Raw genomic sequence first — 11,952 nt, 5'->3', positions numbered from 1 at the left:
TACCAACTAAAGTTATTACATTGATTCATTTACCCGCCCAAGTTTGAGTCCACCAAATCTTCCTTTGTATTTCCTACTTTGATCCCTTTGATCTTCATTGAAAATGTTGTTGTCACAGGCCATGAAAAAAATAGGACAATAAATTTAAAAGAAAAGAAAAATAAAAGGAAAGAGACAACAAACTCTTGATCTTCTTTAAGTGTAAGAAAATTCTTTCTAAAAAATAGGAAGACATCCACCAGATTGCAGAGTTTTTGTATTTTCTTACACTGTATTTTTTTTAATACATTGAATTTTAGTTGCTGATTTGGTAAGTATACATATTCACAATTTGATCAATATATTTTAAATATATTTCACGGTTGATCTTAATCTGCATTGAACGCTTAAATTGACAGATAGATTAAAGAAAGAACTTGATTGATGTGATATTAATATATTGAGGACTCAATTAGAATATTTTAAGTTTTGAAAATTATTTTAGAATATGAATGATAATTTTAGAATGTTGGATCTCAAATTCTTACAATGTTATGATATGTTATACATATGTAGGCTTTACTTATGCTATTTATAAGATCTTTAAGTTGGTGTCACGAGTTAATCAAATACCAACTCAATTGCAAAAAAATTTAAAAAATCGAAATCTTTAAAAATAAATTTTTTATAAGAATATTTATGCCTTTAAATAATTTTATAATTAAAAAAAAGATTAAACAGTTTAAACAACTTTAAAAGAAATCTCAAAATGGATGAGTAGTAAAAGTGAGTGACTTATGCTTCTAGTGTGGGTTTGATTTGTGTTATGTGAGAAAGGTTTTAGCTGCCTTGGAGGCTTCTTTTCTTGCTCAACATGGTCATTCTTGAAATGATATTCATGTCTTCCCTAAATGTTTTTAATTTGCATTTAAGTTTATGTGTCTTTAACTGAAAAAAAAATTGTATTTAGTCTTTTTATTAAAAAAAATAGATAAATTAATCATTGTACATTAAGTGAGTAAAATAACCTCTCCATTAAAATTTGGTGTTTATATATAAGGTATAATACCAAGTTTAGCTCTCAAGCTTTACACATTTATTCAATTTGACTCCTACTCTTTTATTGGAAGTAAATTAAAAGTTTTTTTGGAACTAATAAGGCTAAAGGGTCAGAAAGACCATAGTAACAATTAAAAAAATTAATTAAACCCTTTTAAAAAAAAGTTATAAAAATTATAAAACTTTTATTAAAAGATAACAATATCAACCCAATAAAAAAAATAGAGGATAAATTTTTTTTAAAAAAATCTTATAACAATGGGCCAATATTTTTATTTTTTTAATGAAAACTTTATAATTTTAAAATTTTTATAAATTTTGTTTATAATTTTTATGATTTTTTAAATAATTTTTAAATTTTAAAAGGGCTTACTTGATTTCTTTTTAAATTTGTTACTAAGGTATTTTTGATATATCCTTTAGCCTTATTAGTTTAAAAAAAAATCTAATTTACTTTCAATAAAAGAGTAGAAGTCAAATTGAATAAATGTGTAAAGGTTGAGAGTCAACTTTGTTATTATAACTTATATATAAATAACAAATTTTAAAGGAATGCTATATTACTCACACATCTTAACATATAAGAGCTAATTTACTCAATTTTTTCAATGAAAGGACTAAAATGAAAATCAAAATATAATATAGAGAGTTTTATGGTACTTTTACCTCTTTTAACTCCATTTCGTTTTCTTGGCTGGATGGGACCTTATTGTTTTCTCTACTTTAATAGAAATTTTTTATGAAAAAAAAAATAGTGAAATGAATTTAACAGTCTTGTAATACTTATTTTCTTATGAATATATATAGATAAAGAAGAGTCGGTATCAATCACGTGGCGTTCACGTGAGAAACCTTTCAATGAAAACTAAAAGGTATAATGATTTTTTTGGCCCTCTAACTAAAAAAAAGTTATTTTAGCCCTCAATTTAAGTTTTTGTCCCTTTTAATTTTTGAAATTGCATTTTTCTTATCAAATCATCCTAAAATAGATGGAAAATACTTTACTAATATGGCATACACGTGGATGAAATGTCATTATTTAATTAATTTTTTAAAATTTTAAAAAGGTAATTAAATAATTATGTGTCATCCATGTGACAATTCACGTATATGTTAAGTCAGCAAATTTTTTAAAAAATTAATTTTCCCATCCATTATGGGTGATTTGACGAAAAACACCAGCTCAAAGGCTGAAAAAGAGAAAAATTAAATAAAGGGCTAAAAGGATTTTTTCTGTAAAGTTTGAGCGCTAAATTGTTGATTATGTCAAACTACAAGGTTTTGCCGTTGTGGTTCCAGTCAAGCTGGAAATAGATCATACAACCTCTAATTTCTCCATCACATAAAAAACTATTTATAAAAAAAATAAAATTCTTTTTTTAAAATAAAAGAAAATATTGTGATCTCTCAATTTTATCCTTCCACAATCCACACTCTTAATCACCAGCCGTAAAAAATGGACACACTTCGCTCAAGTTCATCGTCTATGGTGGTCCGGTCACCCCTCCCTCCGGTTCGCACAATCGCTTCCCCATCCAAGGTCTATTCCGCCGCCGCAAGATTCTCTTCCACTCCTTCGGTCAACGGTTTCCGACGGAACCATCTCCAGCTCCTACGGCCATTCACTTCCTCATCGGTTCCTAAATTCTCGGTACGGTGCGGTGCTGGCGTTAGGGAAATTAAAGAGAGCGAGTTTCAAAGTACGGTGTTGGAATCCAACCGTCCGGTTCTCGTCGAGTTCGTCGCCACTTGGTGTGGACCTTGCCGATTAATCTCTCCCGCCATGGAATCCATCGCTCAGGTAGTTTTCTTTTTTCATTTTTCATCTAATTACTTATTTGTTCCTTTAATTAAGAGCTTGAACTTGTTTAATGAGTGATTATCAACGAATTGATTATCCATTTCTAGTAGCTTATAGCTGCTTCTTTTTTGGTTCAAATTTAGGAATACGGAGATAAATTAGAAGTTGTGAAAATAGATCATGATGCGAATCCACAACTGATTGAAGAATACAAAGTTTACGGATTGCCGACCTTGATCTTGTTCAAAGATGGGCAAGAAGTGGCAGAAAGTAGGAGAGAAGGTGCGATTACAAAGGCCAAGCTTAAAGAGTATGTTGATTCTCTCTTGGAGACAATTTCTGTTGCCTAGCATTCTCTTTTCTGCCCTATTTGGGATTGCGTATTTAATTTTTCTTGTATAATCTTTGAGCTATAAAGTACCTGAAATTAATTTCTTGGAGTATAAATGAGTAAATCGAATGCTATGTTGCTCCATTTTTTTTTAATCTTTTCCGAAAATAGAAATACTGATATTAGATTCCGCTCTTGTATACTTTGTTTTTCTGTTCTTAATAAAACTCTCATGTAGTTGGCAACTTATATATATAGCTTCCAAGGTTAACATGGTATTCACAGTACGATCCTTATGAGCCCTTTCCCTCTTCTATTTAAATGTAATGTATTGAAAAAAAAAAAACCCCTCATGTTTGAAACATGTTCTATTAGTGTAGATATGATCATAGAAATTTCCATGAAAATCAAAAAAGAAGTTATTTACCTCTATTCATAATTTGACTAAATTCTATGTTATGGGGACTTCTTATTTTTCTTATAATATTTGTGCCGTGCACCTGTATTTGATGCTTATTCAATCATTGATACATTGATCTTCAGGTATCAGTAACATAGGATGGTCTTGTCCACTTGAATAGATTTATTTTTCAGTTAATAATGTTTTTGCTCATGGTACTGTTTACCATACATTATCACTGAATCATAATTGATTCAAAGTTACTTCTATTTTACTAATACATCTTAGAAAAAAATAATGATGGGTGATAATTTATTCTATATGGAACTATAGAAGGAAAGTATATAATCTATATGTAATTTTGATTAATGGCCAGCAATAAGGGTTTGGTAAGAATTTTTTTTCATTTGACGTGTTAATAATTTAGGTTATATACCTTTTGAGCTTGCTCATATATTTGTATTGTGTATTTGCTTATCTTCTGTCTGTGTCGTGTTTTATTTGCCTTTTAAGTGTTGTGTTCATGTGGTGCTTTAGTAGGCCTATAAAATATGATGACATTAATGCTATTGAAGTCCTGTATCTTTTGGTTGGAAGTTGTTCTTCCATGGGTGGTCCATAGAAAACCCAAACCGCTACACTGATTATGCATCGAATTCTCTGAATGGAGATTTGATTTAAAAAAAAGTGGATGCGCTTAATGGAGTGAGGCAGTTGTGAATTGTGATAAATGTTTGCTTCACTTTGCTTCGTCTGACTTCTAAATTACTACTTTACCCTTCGTGACATTCTATGTAATTTGTTTTATTCTTTTATATATACATTAAATATATAAATCATAGGTACATATATGAGTATTTATACACTATATATTATACGTATACTAGAAAACTATATATATTGAAATTATGTTCATTAGTTAGTTAATAAAATATGATTTTTTATAATATGAAATTGAAAAATTATTAATACAAGAAGTGAGATGCAGTGGTTCTGGATATTACCAACATATCCGGATGTGGATGTTTATGACATCTATGCAAACTTGGGGCAGAAGTAAATGAGACAATCCCCGTCATCACTCCACTCCAATTGCAATCCCTAGTTATCTATTGTCTTGGGCAGCTTCACTGGCATTGCTAATGGCTATTTGGGAACCAATGTTCAAAGCTCCTTTAATCATTGCAAGTGTATAGCGGAAGAGCAAGAAAGTCTTACCTGATTAACAAAACCAATACCAAGAAAAAGGCCAATGATTGCAAAGTTGGTGGTCGAAGGTAATTACAGGTGATTTTCATCTGCTCTGTCGTTTGCATGTGTAGGGCTTCCCTAGCTAATCTAGCATTTGCTAGTAGTTTCTCTCTCAATCGATTTGGGGATTCTCACACTTGTGCAACCTTCATCTGCTTGGCTTAGTCACGAGTATCACATGGCTCCGGCAGCAGTGAATTCTTTAATTTGAAGATCGGAGTTATAATGAGAAATGAGCTGGGATCTTAAGGTAATCCATAGTTTGCCTTGTTTCTTCTTGGATTTTTCATGAGATGAGTTTTGTTATCATGGAAATTTTGTGGTCTTGGACAACCAACAGTTGTTCGAGCCTTAAAGGAGCTCAATTGGCTATGGACCAACTGTTATTTTCTTAGAACAGAAGAGGAAAAGACTAGAAGTGCTTAAGAACAGATTTAAGGTTCATCAATGGGTTCTATGGTGAAAACAGGATGTGAATTTCAAGGTCATCAGTTCTTCGAAGAACTATACTGATTCAAAGATCAACTGGGGTAGTAAAAGATGGAGATTCTTATTCATTCATGGTAGCTTATTATAACAAGATGACAAGGGAAAAAAAGTATGGAGTAAGATCTCAAAAGCTCAGGTGGACTCTGACCAACCCTGGATCTGTATAATGGGATTTCAACATTGCTAGATCCTCAGAAAAAAAAATGTCCAAAGGGAGGGAAATTAATGCAAGACCAGTTCAACAAGTAGATTGATCGGTGCCAATCCTTTATGGATATTATAGGGGTGGTTTTACGTGGCCAAATCTAAGGGTAGAAATCGAAAAGATACAAGAAAAATCAGACAGAGCCTTTATTAATGTACAATGAAGTTGACTATGGCCAGATCATAGTCCAATAGTTGTAGCACTTCACAAACGAACCCGAAGAAGGAAGAAATTATTCAGTTTCAAAGCTAAGTGGCTATTAGAAGAGGAAAGTGAGCATGGAACCAACATACATTTGGAATGAGAATGGACAAATTCCAATGGAAATTAAAGAATGCTAAGCCATGTTTTAAAGAATAAAGTAATAAGTTTGGACATCCGAGGATGAAAATTAAGGTGAAAATCTCCTTACACAAACAGAGATCAAGAATCAAGTGGATTAAACAAGGTGAGACAAACATAGTTTTTGATAACACTATTATCAACCATTAAAGATGGAACAAAATCCACAAAATAAAGAACTATGAAGGGAAATGGATATCAGATGAAGGACATGTAGTAAGAAAGATTACCAAAAGTTATTCCTTGCAAGTGGCAGGCTACATAACGAGATGGATTCAACTCATCTCATTCTCATTATAAGGTAGAAATGCCCCCAAATATATCTCAAAATTCAGACCCATTAGTTGTTATAACTTTGCGTACAAGATCATGGCAAAATAATGACATCTAAAATGAGACTACTAAAGGAATCTGTTTCACCAACTTAAGTTGCATGCATTCCAAGGAGACGAATTCAAGATAACATGATGCCCCCAAGACGGAATGAAATCGCTCGAGGTTCATCCCCTAACGATAGCATATTTTGTAAGAAGAATGAGGAGCAAAACTCCAAAGTAAGTTAAGCATATGTTAGCTCCACGATCACAAAAAACTATTCCCATGGTGTCACGTCCAATAAAGTATAACCCGTGTGGATAGACCCACAATCTGAAGGGCTTTCCAGTTGATACACCAACTCAAACTCAATGATTTGTCCTTCAAGTGTTGGTACCTCTCTTCATGGGGTGGATGATCGAATGTGAGATGTCGGTGTCGAGTGGTTGCGGTCTAAGAGAAGGAAGATGAAGTCCCAATAACCTTTTGTTTTTTGGACTGAGCGGGTACCTTATCATGAAGACTTTTTTTTTATTTCTCAAGGTATCTACTGGAGCGAGCCTAGTAACTAATCCTCTGCATTCTATAGGCTCATTAAACGGGTAGATGCTGGCCACGAGTTTTAAAACTGCTCCATACCCAGTATGAGGATTGAACTCTTGACTACTAGTTAAGGTAGAAAAGACATTTATCATCTCACCTAACTCTTGTGGTTTAGCTCATGAAGACTTTAATCCTACTTTTAAAAAAAGGTGGTGAAACAAAGTCTTCATGATGATGAATCATGGAGTGCATCGTTACTCTAATTTTTCCCATTATCATCAATGGAGAACTACATAAGGCGTTTAGGCCAAGGAGAAGACTTGAGACAATGTCACCTTGTACCCTTTTTCCTCTTTGTTCTTTCACTGATGTTGAAAAAGGCAAAACTATCAAGGAAGCTTAAACGTTCAAAATTAATAAACACTAGTCATCTTTACAAAAGCTATTGCGTAAATTTTTATTATGGTTCGAGTCAAATGATAAAATTTTCAAAATTGAATAGAAATGATGCTTGGGTTCTTTTTGAAAATCATTTTAAATGCCAGATATGTTTTCAGTACAACTTAACTTTGGTTAAGCATTTATATCATTTCTTTCATATGCATTTCGCGTGTTTAATTTCATATACATTAGGATCCTTATGATTCCCTTTCCTTGTAATAATTTTTATATCAATGAAAATTTCTCTTTGGAAAAAAAAAACATTATGTCTTAGGGACTTTTTTATGCAAATATTGGCATAGCATCTATGCTATTATTTAAATGTGTGACTGGGTTGATGTCACGAGTTAACTCAATATTAACTTAGTCAATAAATTTACTAAAATAATCTTATATATTTTAAATAAGTTATATTATTATGAAGATACTTTTGCCTTTTTTTATTTTTAGAAAAATCAATAAAAAAAAAGTTAGAAATGTTAGGATTTGAACCCATGCTTCCAATATTTATAAAATCTTTTTTTGTTTACCACTTCAACCAAACTTTTATTTTGAAAATTTTAAACATTTCAAGATTATTACACAAACTGTTTCACCCACATTATTTGTATACATTGACAATGTCGACGATTAAGTTGACGTCATAAGTCAAGTCAATACTGACTTAAGAAAAATTATAATACTATTATAAACAATTGGAGTGGATTTAATATTCTTAATTTGATGTATTTACCTACCTAAATTTCCATTTATTCACAATTTAAGCAATTTTCTTATGTTAATTTTGTACATATTACATATATATTGTTATTATTATTATTATTTCCAAATCTTATATTTCATTATTTATTATGTCATTTTTAAACGCTTACTTATAGTCTAAATAGAGGTTTCCATACATATGCACGTGTGATATAATTTCTAGTATTAGTAATGCTTATAATCTCTTTCATCAAATGCAAAATGAAAATAAATTGATTGAATCAACCTAAATACAAACAATGGCATCTCTCTCTTTTTTTTTTCTTTTTATAATGTGTTAAAAAAATCATTCAATAATTGAATCTGAATGTAATTATTTGTAATTATACACATATATATATAGCATGTTTGAATAATTATTGTAATTATGGGTCTAAAAAATTAAAAACCCTTAATCATATTTTATTTTTCTCAATTATTTATATAATGTCAAAAATACATCCTAACATTTTATTGCACTAAATAAAATACATCAAACATTATTATAAAATTGCATATAAAATAAAAACAAGAACCCAATGAGTACTACCAAGCCTAGCCCAAACAACAAAATGGCAAATTGAAAAAATAAATATGAGATTTTTAAGGTTTTTTAATTTGGTCACATGCATTTTTTTTTCCTAAAAAATAATATTAAATTTGGCTTAAGTAATCAATCATCTTCCTTTTTTTGTCTATTATATTGTCTGGTTCCTTTGTTCTTTATATAAATTTAATGTTATTTTAAATATAAATTATTCCAATTTTCCATTCGAATATATATGTTCTTATTGTACGAATTTATGGTTGTATTGTCATTAATTAATTAGATTTTGATGTTACATTTATTTATTTATATTAACAATGGAACTCGTCAATGTTTAACTTTAGTTTATTTTAATTATTGTAAATTCTCAATACAAACTACTCATTGCCTACATGATTTTAATTATTTTTGGGTATATTTAACCATTTTTTTCTATTCCACAAATAATTTTAAAAAATTCACGTGTCTTTTTTTTTAAATATATATTTTTAATATTTTATTGAAGGAAATTTGTTTAGTATACTATCAATGGAGTTTGTAGACTACACAAATAAGGTCAAGGGATTGACAAGTGTCTTATAGAGGTACAGTAAAATATTGAAAAAAGAGGAGAAAATACTCGGTACACTGCTAGTGTAGTTTTTAAACTTTACAAGTGAAGTTAAGGGGTTATCAAGTATCCTGTAGGAGTATAAAATATGTATTTAAAAAAGAGACATGTCAATTTTTTAAAACTATTTGTGAAATGATAAAAAAAAGTACACTACCAAATTATCAAATATTGACCCAAAAAAGAGACGCATCAAAATTTTAAATTTGCTTATGGAATAAAAAAAATACACTACTAGTATGCCAAATATTTCTCATGTCTCTCTCTTTTTTAGTAGTTATTTTTTTAATATTTTACTATGACTTTATAAGACACATGTCACCCCGCCTTTACTTGTAGAGTTTAAACATTTCATTGGCAATCTATCAAGTATTTTCCCTTATTAAATATAAATTATTGAGTAATTATAATTTTGAGTCAATAAATTAATGTGTAAGAGTTTGTAGAAAAGCATAGGCTCAAATTCTAGCAGCTTTTAAGGATGAAATTGCATAAAACTTTTTTTGTTTTTTTTTCATAAATTTGTATTATTAGTAGTAATTTTACACCCAATTTCGCTCGGGATTTCAACCATTAATTATAAATAAATTTACCTTATAATTATATTAAAGTTATTATATTTTAATATCTATGCTAATAAATCCATAAGTATATTTTAATAAAAAAAAGGAGACTTTTAAAAAATAAAAAAATTTATATAATTTTCCAACCCCTCTAAATATTTCTAATCAATTCCTAAAAATAAATAGTGTTAATGGGAATAAAATCTAAAGTGATACAAACCCAAAAATATAATTAAAATACAATCTAAGATAAAATCTACCCAAGTAACCCAACATGAAAAATATAATTAAAATATAGTTTAAAAATAAAATCTACAAAATACTCCAATTATATATAATAATTATTTTAGGGAATATAATAATTACAAAAAAATTGAATTATATTAAATATTGTTATTTCTTTTATCCTTTATATAATATTAAGGTAGGGATGGACGTCACACGATTTGAACCTGTATCAAATGAGCATCTGTCAAAAGTTTTAATCACCACTTTATATAAATCAAGATATATTATTTAAATATTTTTACATATTATTAATTTATGCAAATAATTTAAATCTTTCACTTAATAATTATGATAACTATATAACATGAGGTAATTTGAGATTGATAAAATAATATATGATAGCATTAAATTACAACACAAAAAAAATAATTAAGGAATAATATATTTTTCTAAACTTAAATTTAAGAGCATATCATTAGAAATTATGAATACAAATAATCCAAATATAATTTTTTTATTCTATATATTAGTTTTATGGTCTATATTTGGAGTTTGTGATTGTCTCTCTCAATAATGTCGTCTCCAAAATTTGAACGTGCATTCTTTTATCAAAAATGTAATGTGTCTTGCCATTGAACTTAACACTTTTTGCTATAATTGAAACATGATAACAAACCATGCTCAAAATTAGGGGTTGGATTGCATTTTATCCTTTTATTAAAAAAATGGGCAAATTAGCCCTATATGTTAAAAGTAGAAAGGGAAAGGGCCTTGGAAGGCAATTAATCAAAAAGTTGAAAGTAAAAGGAAAAGAGTTGAAATGGCATAATAGAGTATGACGCGGGGAAAAGAAATAGAGAATTTATTAAATGCGAAGGGTAAATAAATATGTATTTATACACATTTTTAATGTTAAAATTTAGCTAGATTTTTTAAAAATATTATCATTAAATAATCCTAAATATTATCACTAAATAATTTAAAATTTAAAAATTAAATTGAAACTAATTACAGAGTTGTAACAATATAAAAAATCCTTCAATCTTTATCCAGCCACTTTTTGAATCTTCAATCTTTCAATCAAGCCCTCGTCTTTGCTTTTTATTTCAATTTAGCCCCTATTTATAAGAGTTTGAATTCAACACCAACTTTATTCCAGATAAGAAAAACTCAAATTTAATAGCATTTATCCGATAATTAGCCAAAATAAATAAATTAAAAATACGAATTTATCTTGCTATTAGTCTATTAAAAATTTAATTCATTTCTACGGTTAAAAACTAGTCACCGTAAGGTACACATGACATGTCACATGTCATTGTATGCTTATTTTGTCAGCCGTGTCAGTTTTTAATAGGACAAATGAATCAAATTTTAACAAAAAAAGGCTAATTTGCTTTTTTTTTTATCTAATGTATAAGGACTAATTTACTTATTTTTTTATAAGAGAGATATAACATACAATCCAACTTTTAATATAAGAGCCTCCACGGTGCTTTTACCATAAGTTTTCTTAATTAACATCTTCTTTAATTTAAAAATTATTGAAATACCAAACACCATTTACATTTTAGGATTAATGTAAAATTAAAATTTTGATATGTTTGTATACGATCAGATTTGTGTAATTTATGTCGATTTTGATATATTTAGTTTCTTAAAATAATTTTTACATGTCTCTAGTACTTGTAGGTGTAGTCAATGTTCTTCATTGGTTAAATGGTATAATTTCGTTTCTAGTCCTTTTTAAAATTACTAAGTTAATCTTAAGCCATTTGAATACAAACATTTTAATTTTAGTCTTTAATTTTTTTTTAAATTTTATATCGACCCAAACAAAAAATTTCCTGACTTTACTCTTCAAATACTTATGTTAAAATGTATATAGTAATAAAAAAATTTAAAAAAATGAAAAACTAAACTAACATAATAGTAGTGGGAAAATAAAAAGAACTTCCCAATTCCATACTAACATAAGTATGGCAAAATTATATAGTGGGAGAACATTTGCATATTGCACTCTGAAGGGGAAGATTTGGATTTGAATTTTGGAGACGATATTGTTGAGAGAAATCACCTTGAACCCCGAACATGGATCGTAAAACGG

The 11,952-nt window shown here is 28.8% G+C and overlaps 1 protein-coding gene across 1 annotated transcript; it reads left to right on the top strand.

The window, feature by feature from the left end:
• Positions 1 to 2,286: 2,286 nt before the first annotated feature.
• LOC107898871 (thioredoxin X, chloroplastic) lies at positions 2,287 to 3,419 on the top strand. Its single transcript, XM_016824435.2, has 2 exons — positions 2,287 to 2,839; positions 2,983 to 3,419. Exons 1-2 carry the CDS (start codon positions 2,495 to 2,497, stop codon positions 3,187 to 3,189), a joined length of 552 nt encoding a protein of 183 aa, XP_016679924.1. The 5' UTR covers positions 2,287 to 2,494; the 3' UTR covers positions 3,190 to 3,419.
• The last annotated feature ends 8,533 nt before the right edge of the window (positions 3,420 to 11,952 follow it).

The sequence above is a fragment of the Gossypium hirsutum genome, chromosome D04, assembly GCF_007990345.1.
Source record: "Gossypium hirsutum isolate 1008001.06 chromosome D04, Gossypium_hirsutum_v2.1, whole genome shotgun sequence".
Taxonomy (NCBI): domain Eukaryota; kingdom Viridiplantae; phylum Streptophyta; class Magnoliopsida; order Malvales; family Malvaceae; genus Gossypium; species Gossypium hirsutum.
The sequence above is the reverse complement of the archived record's forward strand: the minus strand, read 5'-3'. Positions and strand labels throughout refer to the sequence as shown.